This window comes from Pundamilia nyererei, unplaced genomic scaffold (assembly GCF_000239375.1).
Source record: "Pundamilia nyererei isolate P.nyererei 1_Seehausen unplaced genomic scaffold, PunNye1.0 scaffold00085, whole genome shotgun sequence".
In the NCBI taxonomy this organism is placed as follows: domain Eukaryota; kingdom Metazoa; phylum Chordata; class Actinopteri; order Cichliformes; family Cichlidae; genus Pundamilia; species Pundamilia nyererei.
Genome location: NW_005187486.1, coordinates 2215853 through 2231076, shown reverse-complemented (window position 1 = coordinate 2231076; position 15224 = coordinate 2215853). Strand labels below are relative to the sequence as shown.

Below are 15224 nucleotides of genomic sequence, written 5' to 3'. Positions count from 1 at the left end.
CAGAAAGAAGATGAATTGAGGGGCTGAATTAAGGGTTACTTTCAACTTGGAATCACACAAAGCTACTCTATTTGAGTCCGAAAATATAAATGAGGAGCTGTAAACGAGAAATGCATGTCCACTTTAAGCTCACTTTCTGATGTGATTGTTATTCTGATCATGGTTTCGTTAACAAAATCAGGCTATAATACAAGGACACGAGCTCTGTTCACTGTTACAAAACAGTTCTCTAATTTGTCTCAAGTCAAATTCCTGTGTCTTTCCTGGGCTTTGTAGTCCAACATTTTAAATTCCGATTCCAATTTGACAATAAAAGTATAATTAGAGGAGTTGTTGTGTTACATAAGCTTGCAAAAAAGCAATCAAGAAGAATTCCAGTGCATCTATCGCTCTTGGCAGTATAACTGATTATGATTCTGTTCAGTATTTAAATCAGCTCAGGACCATTTTACCGTGCATAGTAATTTGTCAGAACAATAAGCTCTGGTACATTTTGTTCTGACTGAAAATTAAAACTGATTTGGTGTTGATGTGATCAATAAATCGTCAGTAAACACATGCATGGTATTAACTTTTCCTCAGCCTCGCCTGTGTTGGGTTACAGTGAAACTGAAAAGTATTTGATGCTCACTCTGATCACAGAAGGATGTGGCCATGCTCAAAACCCCAATGTTGGCAAAAAAACAAAAACGTATGAGAACGTCATCTTAAAACCCTAAAGATATAAGCCACTATGGATTTGCCTGATAAGCATCAGACACAATCCTGAAGACGACCTGTCATTGCAGGACGCTCTTCTTTTCTCCATCGCTTCTGAAAACTCGTCTTTCTTCTGGGTTTCAGCCTGACGAGGGGGCCCAGCCCGCCAGGCGTCCTGTGGGAGTCACCGGATCCCTTGTCCGATCGCAGGGCGCTGTGGCCTCAAATGGGGGCGCATTACACTTAGTCAGCAGACCACAGGAAACAGGAAAACAGAATCTGCTGCTTCACGCCGTTCCTCCCAACCCTCAACCATCTCCTATGGCCTAATCAAGTTACACCTTCATCTATTACATCAAAACAGGTCTTTCAGTCTGGTTTGGGTGTCCTGGGTTTAGGTGCAGATAAGTAGATCTAACAAAACCAAAATGCCAAGCTTGGTTTTAGGACAATGAGTAGGTATTCTGGCTAAAACTCCATTATTGTAAGGTCATTTCCTGTTGTTGATATGGCCGTAAAGCTTGAGACCATGTCAACAACAAAAAGTTGTTGACATGACCTTAAAGGAGCAAGGCCAGGGACTAAAATCCCCGAGTTATTTAGTGAGTTACTTTTTTCCCCCAGAAAGGTCTGGCGCCATACTTCGACTCCAATTTGTTAAATTTTGAGCCAAGGTACATTTGCAAGAGGCTTATGCTTCCCTTGTACTTAAGCAATTTACACTCTCTCACTTGAAAAATGTTCCAGATAAGTGGCAAAGCTCCTACTTATGTAAAAACGTATCTGTACTCCTCCTCAGTCTGCAAATGAGATGGAAAAGCAAGCCGCAGTTTCAGTTTCAAACACCTCTGCCATCTCTGCATGGAAAAATGGTGAGCCATAGGTCTGAGCAGATACCATTCTGGAAACTGGGTCACATCACACACAATGTGTTACATAAACATCACAGGTGGACATTCATACAAAGAAAAATATAAAAGGAGGGCTGCATTCAGAGCCGCGTTGGCCATTTTCCGCCATGCACAATGCATCTTCAGCAAGAAACAATTAAAAAAAAAAAAAAAACACAACCATCCACCCATGCAAACAATCCAGGCACAAAAAAGAAAAGTCAACTAAAGAAGACACAAAATGGTGGTCTGGGATTGAGGTGGAGAATTCATACCAAGCTCTGAACCCAAAAAGGAGGGAAAACTAACAGTGTTTTCATTTAAACTGCTCTTACCTCCACCATAATGTGAAAGGCGTGCTTGTTGAAAAGGAACATAAGAAGCAAACAGAGAAATTATTGCTATCTTCTTTCAGTTAGTGGATGAAATAGAGGCAGATAAAAAAGCAGGACATGATAAGTCAGCCCTGAATAACCTTTTGTTCCCCTCTTGCGCTCCAGAGCAGGGCTTCTAGTTTCTTATCCCACATGGATCATGAAGAGGTTAATAAGCATGGTTCCAAAGGCAAGATGGTACATTTTAGGAACTTAAAATGATGCTGAAAATAGAGACTGAATGATGTGTGAAAAGAACAGAAGATCACAGTGAAGCCGAACAAACACAAGTTAACAGCAACAGCACGCTGATGTCAGACACACAAAACTTTCCTGACAGAAGTCATGTAAGAGGCAGAAAGGTTGAGCTCAGAGAGTCAGACCTTCAGCTGAGGACACCAACATGGAGCTACAGAGAAATCAGACATGAAAAATATGCCACTCTCAACTAACGGCTGCTTTTATCTTGAAATAGATGCTTATAGAAGTGGAACTAGGGCTGGGAGATTGGATCAATATATCCAACAAAGTCTAAGTTAAGTTTGGAAGCGTAAAGCTAGTCGGTTAGTTTTAGGCGCTAAAATTAGGCGGTAAAATTTCAGTGATAAATATTACTTACAAAGTGTGATCAAGTTTTTCTAAGCACTGGACTATGAGAACTGGTAAATCTGCTTAGTTAACATAAGGTTCCCTTTTTGTAACTTTACTTCTCTTGTCTTTCCCCCTACTTTCCAACTGGTTGCTAATACAGCCAATCCCTCAAGTCTATTATCATTAAATTTTTGCGCGGGCTTTTGGTGTTATGCTAATTTAGTGCTCTGCCTCCTGACAATGAACTTAGTGAATCAATGTGGTGAACAAGCCTTCTTCTTTTCCCTTAGCTGAGGGTAAGTTGATAGTTTAACACAGTGACTGATGGACAGTCCCATTAGTAATAGTAGAACAGACAAATGTAGCGCCCCTGGAGACGATTTTATAGTGTAGCTGATATTAAGTACTGCCGAGTAAAACTTAAAAGTTTAAAACTTTTGAAATAACAGTGTACAATGGGCAAGCTAGCTGCCTCAAGTATAAGATAGCACATATTGCCCCCAGCCATTTGTTTATTTAACTGAAGTCAATGGGTCACGTGTAAAAATAACGAGAGATTTTATTACAAAATCTGAGTTGATAATGATTTAAATACAAAATTCATTCTTTGTAAAGCCATCCAGAGAGGCAGTCGAGCCCTCTGGCAGGCTGGTGTTGACGCCCTAATGCTTCTAATTTAGATGCTGCGTAATGTCGGCCTTTTATCTTTTTGGTTTAAAACAAAAATAATCCAAAACAGGTGATTTGGATCAGCACATCCAACCTAACATGTTGGACTGATGGTGACCATTTGGAAATGTCAAAATTCTGCCTAAGCCGACACACAGCAGCCCCAGAATTATACTATATATTTGAAGCACACGTCTGCATATGAAACGATCCCAAACACTACACACGAACTCTATCATGTAAGAGTTCAGACACATTTTAAAGGCCAGCTGCTTTGTCCAACGAAAACAGAAAGAAAAAACGCAGTAAAGCAACAATCAGGTCAATATCAGCTTTGGATTTCTCTAACAGCACCTGCCAGCTTCATTTTTGCATCAAATGAGTTAATAAGACATGGTGTAGAGTCCACTGATCCTTTAGGACTTCTTTGGAAAGCTGCACCCAGACAAACAAGATGTAAGTAGCTCCATAATAAAGCAATTGATGAGATTTTGGTCAGAATCGATTGCTAAGATGGATAGAGATGAGAAAATAGGGCCCATGTTGAAGGAGAAAGAAAAAAAAAAGAAAAAGAGGCTAGACTTATGCTTAAATGCTGCAGCTCCAGGCCTCTTCGTGTGAAAGCTGTGGGTCTGTGTACTCAGACAGAATCAATTCCAGTTTGCCTCCACTTCGCACTGTGGTGTGAATAATGGAGGCTTGGTGGCAAGTATGCAGACCATGATGGACCGCAGCCATCATGACATAATGACAGAGTGCGACAGAAGGACTTTGGCGCATGAAATTTTCTGCGTTTCACACTGGGTTTTGTCATTTTAAGGTTTGGGAAGACGGCTAATTAAACAGAAAATCCAACACATTATTTTTTTTGTATGCTAAACCCACACTGATGCAAATCTGCCGCCTATATGAGAAAGAAAGGCCGGAGCTCTTTTTGTTTTACTAGGTATATTTCATTTCTGGTGCCTTGTCTTGTAAAATCAGGGAGCACAGCCGTGATAATGGATCCAATAACGATCATTAAGTGGGAACAATTACTTTTGCATTGTGAAGACTGCATGTTTCATTACCTAGCAGAGAAAACTAATGGTGTTTTTCTTTAAATGACTAGAAGGCTCCTTCGCTGAGGAGAGAACAAGTTCAAAGCTAAAGATGTGCAGAAATTCTTAACAAAATCACAAAACAAAGGAAATATTCAGGACAGAGTTTTCTGTAACTATGCAACAGCCTCCTGTTATTCAAATCCTGACTGAAAACATCTCTCTCGCTGACCCTTCAGTTTCTGGTTAGGTTCAACTTGGTGTCAGTGTATCATCAAATAATGGGTTTGTTGTTTTGGTTGCTGATGGTCTTATCTTCCTTTAAAAACATTCAATTCCTTTAATTTTAATGCCTTCAGATGCCGGTAACAATACTTCCCTTGTTGTGTTTGATCTGAGATCATCTGTCAATACTTGCATTAGACTGGATTAAATCTCATCTCATGGGCAAAATGTTCTCAGTCTCTATTAATCGTTCCTTTTCAGAAAAGGGCTCTTAAACAGATGTTTGATTTACCATTTGTTTGCGGATGACATCCGGTTGGTCTTTCTTTCTGACCTTGCTGATCTAAATAACTGCCTGACTGCCATCAGGTCTTAGTTAAGTACTTAACCTCTACAGTTAAATTTTAGCAAAACAGAGACTCGTAACAACTGTTCCAGATAGCACCATATCAAAGATCAAATAATGCCTTGGGTCTGCCAAGTTCCTCTGTTAAATCCAGCTCATGTAACCTTGAGGTTATCTTGGACAGCTTCCTGTCAGGATCTAATTTTTTTCCATCTACGTAAGGACCATTGCTAAGTCTATTCTTGTGAATTCCAAGCGGGAACTGGAGAAAACTGCTCATGTTTTTCATCTCTTCTCAATCAGTTACTGTAAAAGTCTTAACAAATTGTCTCTGAATCAACTTCCATCAGTCCAAAACGCTAATCATCTCTTTTCAATTTCCAAATTCTTTTCACTGGGTTTCTGTCAGCTTCGGATTTTATTTGAACTTTTAAAGCTTTGAATAGTGAGACAATCCCTTCAGAGATTTTACTGACCTATTCTTCCAACTGGTCCTTTCTGTGTTTGGATTACTGGTGTTGCCTTGTACTAAATGTTCAACACAGGGCCTTTGGGACAGGCTTTTAGCTTCTATTATAGAGTAGGTAACCCCGAGCAACAAGGAACCTTTACTTATGTAAGCATATTGAGACTGTTTTTAATTAACACAATCAGCTTACTTTTACAACATTTTTGATTTTAAGATGTCTGATCAGCTGGAAATACTGATGAAGAAGTATTTCCAGCGTAAGTGGCTTTACTGTTAAAATCTGAACAGTTCCTGTTATCTTGAGTCGAGCTGACTGAAACCTCTCCACCACTTTTAAGTGAATATGACATTTTTGAGAAAAGACATAAGGATAGCACTACTGCAAAAAACTAAAAGCATGCAGAAAAAAATATTTCATCTCAATATAGCCATAATTGTACGCAAATGTTATTAATTCCACAGCCCTACTGACAAAGAATCCATTTAACAGTTGACATGTGTATGAAATCTAGGGTTTACAAAGGCTAGAGAAAATATTAGCCAAATGCATGTTGGTAAATCTGGCACAAATCATAAGTGGAATTAATTTCCATTTCATTTATATTTATAAGATTAACTTCAAGGTGCTGTCCCCAAGTGGAAAGGAGAAACTCCCTTTGAACAAGAAGAAACCTGGAGGTTTTTGTCTGTGTGGTGACACCTCTATCAGGAGATTACTGCAGCGAGTCCTCATGCCCTCGGCAGTGGTGACATCACTGCTTGTGGTCGAAGTGACCGATGTAGTGTGCACAAATGGGCCGTTAACATTTCTGTTGGTGGTGTGAATGCAAACAGAAAAAAAGCCCTTAAAGATATGTAGTTCACGAGTGGGCGTTTGTTCCAAAAACACTTCCTGACTCTGCAATTCTTTTTATTGTTGTCCTCATTTCACAAATCAGTGCTTCAGTTAATGATCTGTTAGCATTTTCAGGTCCAGATTCAGGGGTTTTAAACACTCAAGAGGATATTAATAAGACATATACGTCTTTGTCTCTCTGGCTGTCTGTTCAGACTGCAGCTGCCTGTTTATGACATAATCGCATTGCTACTCATTTTAATTAGAGATTCAGATTAAATGTGCGCAGTGTGATGCAGAGCTCTGACATTTTACAAGATGAAGCAGTGTAGCTGGCACACGGATGCTGTTAGGGAGCGAGGAAAATGCTCCGAACAGGTATGATTAATAACTAGAACGACTTCCCAAACACACAGGACACTCTGAAATCCAACTGGCAACAGGTGTGGCCAATTTGTTGCTGTCACATTAATAATAAATGACCAAGAAGAGCGCATTATGCTCGGGTGTCGATGCGAGCATGACCAAGAATAAAACATCTGGGGAAAATGTAAAAATCAGCAGAGTCGCTGAGAGCTGATATGAAATGAGGTGGCAGAAGTTTTCACTTGATGGATGTCTCTTTCAAAAAAATCCAAACAAATTATTCTAATTTAATCTGACAAAGTGTTTTAACTGCGAATTGGAGGAAGATGTTGACAATTTTTCATTCGCCCGTGGACCACTTTTGCATAGATAATACAATACTGGAAATTTTCTGGCATACTTTTTAAGTTTGCTTTCCAGAGTTAGATGAAGAGTTCTCTGCCATTTACAAAGGCAAATTCTTATATTAAGCATGACCAAAATTTAAAATAATGAAGTTCAGGCTTCAGACTGCTCGAAATGCAAACGTTTAGTTAGTTTTTCAACTTTTAGCTCTGTGTGACATCTCGGATATAGGAAATTAGGCTCCACCCACCAGCTATTTGTGAGGGGCAGCCAATTAGAAGAAAGATGGCTTAAAGACGGAGGAGACAACAGATTTTTGCTACCTTTAGAGGCAGAAACTACTCAAATTCTTTGAGCTCCAATAAAATAACCAGGGTGGCTGCTCTGGAGTCCAAGAATCTATGAAAAAGAGCATTTATAACGCTTAATTAGCAGGTATACCATGGTCTGACATACAGCACTGCTATAACTTTGGATATAAAAGAGAAGATGAAATATCAGCGATGTTTGGAGGGTTAGTGAAAGTGGGCTAGCTAACGACTAGCTACTACCTGGTGGCTATCTACAGAGCTATGGTTAGCTACTGTAAACACAGTATAGCAGGGATGATCTTAATTTCAGAGAGGCGCAAATATATGTCGAGAAAAATAAAGATACTATGTAGCGGCATAGTTGGGGCCATGTGAGCGATTCTTTTCTGAAACAGATCCCTCAACAGTTTTGTGGGACTCGTTACAATTAAAAGGGAAAGCAGGTTAAAAGACAAGAGGCTCATCGTCAAACACAGAAGACAGGTGGACCCGGAAACAGGGTTGATATGTCGTCACTTAACAAGCAGACAGGACACCTTTAAATGCCTCACTTCATCGAGCAGGTGTTGCACGTCCTAAATGAGTAACCTCTGTTGTAACAGAGGGTGTCTGTGGTGTTTTTTTGTCCCCTTCAACAACTGAATTGCTAGCAGCCGTCCTTGATGACTTTGCAGGCTGTTTGAGTGATTGTCGGAGTCACCTCTGCTTTTATTTTTTAAAGCGGCGCCCGTGGTGTAACTGAAAAACATCAACAGCACCACACACATACGAAAAAGAAAAAAGGCAGCAGAAATAAATCCCTCCATATCTCCTCTCCCCACTGCACCCACCTCTCTCCTCTCCATCTCCTATATTGAAAAAACAGGTTTAATCAATTGCAAAATAAGCAACGGACACAAAAGCGGCTGCAGAGGGGAACCGCAAGCGCACCTCCCGTTTGTTTTACCCACCTTCACGCAGCGGGCGAGTGGAGTTTTCATCGCCCTCTTCCAGAAATGCATATTAGCTGACTTTTAAATACATTCCTTTTGAGTTGAGTGACCTCCTTTTACTTCCCCTCTCCTGTCCTTGCACACCTACTCATTCATGCAATAATGCACTCCTGCACGCACACAGAGGGTTACACACATGCAGCATGACTCCATTTGTTCCACCCTGGCTATTTTATTTCATTTCACTCCCCTCTGATTTTACAAATCTTATAGGTGCTGCATTTTTCTAATCCCCTCTGTATCATCTTTTGTTATCTGATCCACTCTTTTCCCCCCAGTGCTGATCTTGTTTTGTTTTCTGTTGTTTATTTATTCATTTATCTGCTCCCAGGTAAGATGCTTCATAAGCTTCTTAGCGGTGTTGTTTTTCCATCACCATTGGTATCCAGATTGCATTGTGTTGCTGTCTTTTTTATCCTCTTCCTGCCGTGCTTTAGCACCGTGCAGATACAATAGCCAAGTTAAGAGAACTGCATGTCTCTCTTCACTCCCACCCCCACACTCCCCATTCTCCCACCCACCGCCAACACCACCACCACCACCCTCGGAGGCAGAGCTGCGAGCGTCTCTCTCTGCTTAGTTTTGTTTGCCTATATAAAGCCTCATCAATAATGCAGAGGCCCCTGACTCCTCTCTTCCATACTGTGGAAGCTGTGCATGGGTTTTCTTTTTCCCCTGCTGCTGAGCAGCCGAGAACATCGCTGCTGCTGTCGGGTTGAAACAGCCTCCGAATCACAGAAACTAAATTAATCAGGAATTTGGTGAAATGGTTTTATTCTCAGTCCTAAAACAGCGAGAATTTGTGGGGTGTCTGAAAGGTTTATGACAGCGTTAAATCAGGAAACACGATGAGCGTGGTGACTAAGAAAAGGTATCCATTTACCGTCTTAGTATTTCATTAGGGCGTATATTAAATGGTGACATTTGAAGCTAGCTAGAGGCATGCAGGGGTAACCAGTACACCAAAAAATTCTGAATTTATTTGTAGATAATCGCCTGCGTCTCTTTGTTTGTTCCTCTGGGAGCGACTACCTGTATCAGCAACATTGATCCATGTGTGACTGTCAAACACGCCCCAGAACAGCCACACATGGGGCGATCGTGGCTCAAGAGTTGGGAGTTCGCCTTGTAATCGGAAGGTTGCCGGTTCAAGCCCCAGCTTGGACAGTCTCGGTTGTTGTGTCCTTGGGCAAGACACTTCACCCGTTGCCTACTGGTGGTGGTCAGAGGGCCCGGTGGCGCCAGTGTCCGGCAGCCTCGCCTCTGTCAGTGCGCCCCAGGGTGGCTGTGGCTACATTGTAGCTTGCCATCACCAGTGTGTGAATGTGTGTGTGAATGGGTGGATGACAGGTTGTGTAAAGCGCTTTGGGGTCCTTAGGGACTAGAAAAGCGCTATACAAATACAGGCCATTTACCATTACATGCACACCAAAGCACCACTCGCCGACTTGTTCCGGGTTGGCGCCAACATTAAACAAACATCCATCAAACCGAAGCAGATATCAGCGGAGGAGGAAACAGCGGGACGACGTCTGAAGACACATGGATCACATATAATCAGCTAAGCTGACGTATCCTCAGGAAAAACTCCTGGTATACTTCCTGCAACCCTCTGAAATCTCCGCTCATCATTCATATCAGTGACTATACAACTAACATCATGACTGTTTATTTAGGGCAGTGCAGTTGCAGGCCTGAAATAGTGAATGTAGACTGGTTTTTATTCTGCTATTAGTGCTGTGAAATATATTTCCTAAGATCTTGTGCAGTTTTCCTTACTGTTAACACTGCTAGATTTATACCTTTGGATTAATTTATATTGTACAGTCCGAATGGTTAATAAATGCACCGAAATTTTGTTCTCATGTCCACTAATTAGTTTACATTCTGAATGACAATAAAGTGATAAAAAATAAAAATAAACCAAAAGCTGAACCATGGGAGCCTGTAAGAAAACCCGAAGCGGATTAGATGAGTCGGATTTGGAGACATCTTGTTTAAAAATATCTTTTTGTGGCTCTTACTGGAGATGGTGTTGGGTGTGATTTCATTTCATGCTCAGCATGATAAATATTTCCCTCTACTTTCATCCTTTGTGTGGTTTTAAAGCATTTCAGGAAAGAATTCCAAAGGGAAGCGCCCAAAAACTGTCACACATGTATGATCTGCTAGCATCATAGACTCGCTGAGCGCTATGTGGCCGTAAGCTTGTCACCCGTGTTAGTTATTGTTGTTATTAATTGCTCATATTCCTTCAGCACCAAAGTAATCCATGGTAACTGTGCCTCCACCGCCCTCACACTCTGCAGAATTGCTCGCATTAATAACTGATGGTCTGAGGGTGTCTGAGGGTCAGCACTCAGCAGTTCATTAATTGCTAAATGAGACAGTAACAAAAGAAAATGACCAGGGCGCCCATGCACACGGGCTCCTTTCAAAGTGACCGCAAGTCACCAGCTCTTTGTCCTTCGGCCACGTATAGCTTAACAGAGTAATCACTGTGCGGGAAATTGTGTCAGTACACTTAGCGGTACTTAGCAAAAGAAAATGCGAAAACCAAAATATAAGCAAATGTGGTATAAAAAGACACTTAAATGAAGTTAAACAAATAACAAGAGGTAGTGGCTCAACTGCCTTTAAAATCCACAATAACAGTAACAGCTTTTCCCCTCATTTATAGCTCTCAGGCTAACAAATATTTTAGTGTTTTATTTTATTTTGATGTAGAAAACGCTAACGCTAGCAACTAGCACAGCTACCATTAGCCTAACTAAGTGTTTAACATTTAATGTGATTAAATTTAATTTTTAAGGACGCCCCGCCTTCTATTGATACTTATTGCTGGCGTGGACATGGACACATCAGTTGGCTAAGTGGAGTTGTTTAAAGCCCTGCCTTTCCATCAGATAACTGCATCTGTACCTTACACCCACCCATTTTCCACTTCCTGTCACTTGCTTGGTGGACTTACTTGTTTACACATCACTTGTTTCGCACATCACCAACCGTGTACTTGAGATGATGTCTTTTATAGACTCAAGTGGTGAAACATTATTTAAGGTCTTTACCTTACAATGTAAAGAACCCTGAGGTGACTGTTGTTGTCATTTAGCGCTACATTAATAAAATTGAACTGAATGAAAAATAGTTTTGTTTTCGTTTTTGTGCATATTTTGCACAGTAATGTGTGTTGATCGAGTTTGTCGAAGTATCTCTGTTTCCAGGTATTAAATAAACTTCGCAAGGTGACACAGTCTCTTCCTCAGACATGCCCGGGCTTATTTCATTGTTTTGTCCACTAAGTAACGTAAACCATTGCTATAGCAATGACATTGCAGTGTGACAATTTCACTAGGGATAATCTGATATGGAACAGGGCTAATTGTAAATAACCCCCCAAAAAAAGGGCACAGGTATTTTTTGATCAGACTAATCGCACTTGTGTGTGATTAAAAGCCTGTCTGACACACTCTCAACAATACAGTTCGGCTCATCTCCTGACTCCTCATGTGGTGAATTAAAAGCGAGTCTGAGATGAGTTTGCTCTGAAAAGAGACCCGCAGGAAAAAGAAAAAGACAGAACCAGGGCTCCTCTCATCCTTCTAAACAGGACTGAAATAAGAAATTGTAAAAGCAATTATCCAGACGTAAACTCTCAGCACAGTGTGTCAGCTCTGGCTGACCATCGCTCCGTCCCTCGGCTGCGCAGGGCAGGAGAGGCCAAGGCTGCTGAAGCCCACTGATGGAAGTGGAACAGTGGTGAAGCTGAAGGTTGGTTAAACAGAGAAGGCAGTGTGCACACTGCACCTGACTGCAAACTTCAAATAATGCACAACCTTTTTAAAAGCGAGCAACTGATGAAGTCATGTCAGAAATAAATATTAACCTCAGACCACATACAGACGTCTCTTGTAATAAATTTAACCAAACTTTCAGGTATCAGAGGACGAATCCTCTGACATGCAGGAACTGACTGGTTTTACATTTCTCCTTTGTTTGCAATTAACAGATGGAAGTCAGACCTGATGGTCACCGAGGCTGAACAGACAGAAAGAGAAACTAACTGCATCAGCAAGCAACTTTGAAGAAAGAGGACACCGCAGCCTCGCCACGCTGTGTGACTGACAGGTGACCTCTGAAATCAGACGACAGCGACGAGCAAACGTGAAGACAGAGACAAACCGGGATTAAAGCAGTGATGGGCTGGACTCTGGTGGGACTTACATGTGTGGGGACGAGGGCAGCTGGGTACGCCAGTTTGTGGTGCCTCCACATCCAGAAGGAGAAGAGGACGACCGCGGCCAGGCCTATGATGGGAACCAGTGAGTAAAGCAGGGTGCTGAAGAGCTGGGGCTTCTGGGAGAACGGGTTGGAGGTGGCTGTGAGAGGAGAAACAGACATTATATAAGTCAGTCTGAGCTCCCTCGCTTTGTAACCACATTGTTCATGAGCTCATGGACTTGATCACCATTTTCAGGTCATAGCGAATAAATGATATAGGTAACTTTTACAAATCATAGTCATAATTAGAATTAGAAAGGAGGATTATCTGGTATGTTCAACACCAAGATGGTAACAATGAAAATGCTCATCTTAAAGCTTTGTGATTGAAACAGTGTCTGAAATCATGGTGATTATGTCCACCTTTTATACTGCATATGTAATGAAAGCTGTGAAATATCGACACTCAACCTTCTGAAGCACAAATCTCCAGGTGGAATGCAAAGGACATGCTTTCTTTTGCTAGATTAGTACCTTTTGGGGTTTTGTTTTTAATATTTCAAGCTGTAAAAACAAGCATTAGATGTTCAAAATGCCCAGTGGGATTTAAACTACGCGTGACCCAAGGGTCCCATAAGGAAAAGCCAACTAAATTAGGCTTCAGTGTGTAACAGAGGCAGAAATATTAGAAAGACTTCATTGCTCAACACGTCTCTTTTAATAGTTCTACAAAAATGACCAATGTGCACGACTAGACAAACAAACTTCAGCTGAAGTGAGGAGCCATGATAATAGATCGCCACGGTGCATTTTTGTTCAACCAAACTCTCAAGGCAGCATATGAAATAAATAGAAAGAATATAGGAGTTGGTAAATTGGCTATTGCTAAGTTGTTTAAATTGGACAGTAAAATCGTGAATAAATAAAAAATAAATAACAGATAAATGACAACAGGGCAAAACTGAGGGTTCTGTCTAGAGATGGACCGATCTGATATTACGTATCGGTCCGATACTGACCTAAATTACTGGATCGGATATCGGAGAAAAATAAAAAATGTAATCCGATCCATTAAATATCACGAAAGCACCTCACAAAACTTGCAACACACCATAACTCACCTCAGAACGTTAGCACGTCGGAGCAGTATGCATCACGTGATAGAGCGGCTGTGGCATGCGGGACCTGTGGTGGTCTGGATAGCATTTGGAGCTTCGCTAGCAACCCGGCATTTCATCTCCGACAAAGTTATCCCGAGAGAAGTAAAGCAAGTGTGTAAGTCCATCTCTGAATGTTTGTAAAGCATTCCTGCGTTAAGCTTAACAAGCGACTGCCTCTTCTTGCTGCTACTTCAATCATGAAACTGCTTAACGATCAGCTGATCGGCTTTTCTGTCGCGAGTCCGTGTCTCTTGTTTGTTTTTGGCCCACTTTGCACCAGAAAGAGGAAACCAGCGGCTGAACAACAGCAGCACGTTTAAGCTTGATCAGCTGTTGTTAGAATTTATTTAATATTACTTTCTACTCGAGGATCTATTTCTACGTAGCTGACGCTGGTAACTGTACAGGGGCGGATCTAGCAACGTTTAGCCAGGGGGGCTGATAGGGCATTAACAGGGAAAAGGGGGCACAAAGACATACTTTTCTTTCTTATTCTCATTTAAAATGTCGAGCTTTTAATAAATAATTATCTGACACCCAAAGTTTTAATTTGATGTAAAATGAGTAGAAGTCAATTACTGTATATAGTGACTATTAAGTCTAATATATATACCCTAGTAAGCTATAGTACTTTTTCCTTTGGGAAGGTACCATCTGTGCAGTCTGCAATTTTGTTGAGGAAAGATGTTGAATCTATTTAATATTTCTTGAAAAATAATTGATTTCTGTGCATTTTTTTCCACACTGCATCAAATTAAGGTTGATTACGTCGATTAAGCATCATGAGGTGGAGCGTGAGGGGTGGTTCCCTATTTTTTATTTATTTATTTTTGTTGTTGCTGGGAGTTGGAATCCTATTAGTTAGGTTGCTTAATATTTATGCTAAGTACTCTTTAAAATACCAGAATAGGGAGGATGGTGTAGGTTTAAGTTTATTAGATTGATCAGTATTGCTGAACTATGAAATATTTTTTTTGCATACAGGTATAACAGAATAGCTTTAGTGTAGTTGTTGTTTTAAACTTGAGTATGAACTTATACAAAATGCAGCAAGATATTTAAAAAACAGTTTTGCTGATTAAAAAACACTATATCGGATTCATATCGGTATCGGCAGATATCCAAATTTATGATATCGGTATCGGTATCAGACATAAAAAAAGTGGTATCGTGCCATCTCTAGTTCTGTTATTGTTGAATTGAACGTGCGATGAATTTAAGGTGTGCGGTGCCCTGTACAACTCCAAAATCAGTGAGTTTCTGTTAACGCTGTATACGACAGGCTCCGTCTACAAGTGGAGTACTTGAAGGAGAGACAAAGTGGTGCTTTCTGCCACAACCTCACCTACTTTCAAAGTGCAGGGAGAGCACGACAGATCTGAATATGTTAAAACACCAGCAGCACTTTGTGTGTAAAGAACAACTTCACTGATTCGCTGACGTGTCTCGACTTGTGGCCTTCATCAGGTTCCTGGCAGTAAGATAAACCGTGCCCGAGCGTTAAAATAATACAGAATTGCTCAACTTATTTGCAACCTGTTGGAACTGATAGTTCTCGATATGCCTCAAAGAGTGGACATGCAAAAACACCGAATCTCTCACAACTCATACACCATCAGGGATTGAGCAACCAAACTTGCCACACGTGTACATCTCAGGCCCCCGAAGGTTCTTATCTATACCAGATATTA

General features: G+C 41.0%; 1 protein-coding gene across 2 annotated transcripts in view; it reads right to left on the bottom strand.

Moving 5' to 3' along the window:
- The window catches only part of LOC102199573 (activin receptor type-2A), a 73312-nt gene that overhangs the window by 18837 nt on the left and 39251 nt on the right, over positions 1-15224 (bottom strand). The window contains exons 4-5 of one of the 2 annotated variants that reach the window (XM_005738663.1): positions 12377-12531; positions 1925-1948 (exon numbers count right to left, since the gene is read on the bottom strand). In XM_005738663.1, coding sequence (XP_005738720.1) covers positions 1925-1948; positions 12377-12531 — 179 coding nt within the window. The remainder of the gene's footprint in view (positions 1-1924; positions 1949-12376; positions 12532-15224) is intronic. The other variant, XM_005738664.1, reaches the window with a different exon arrangement.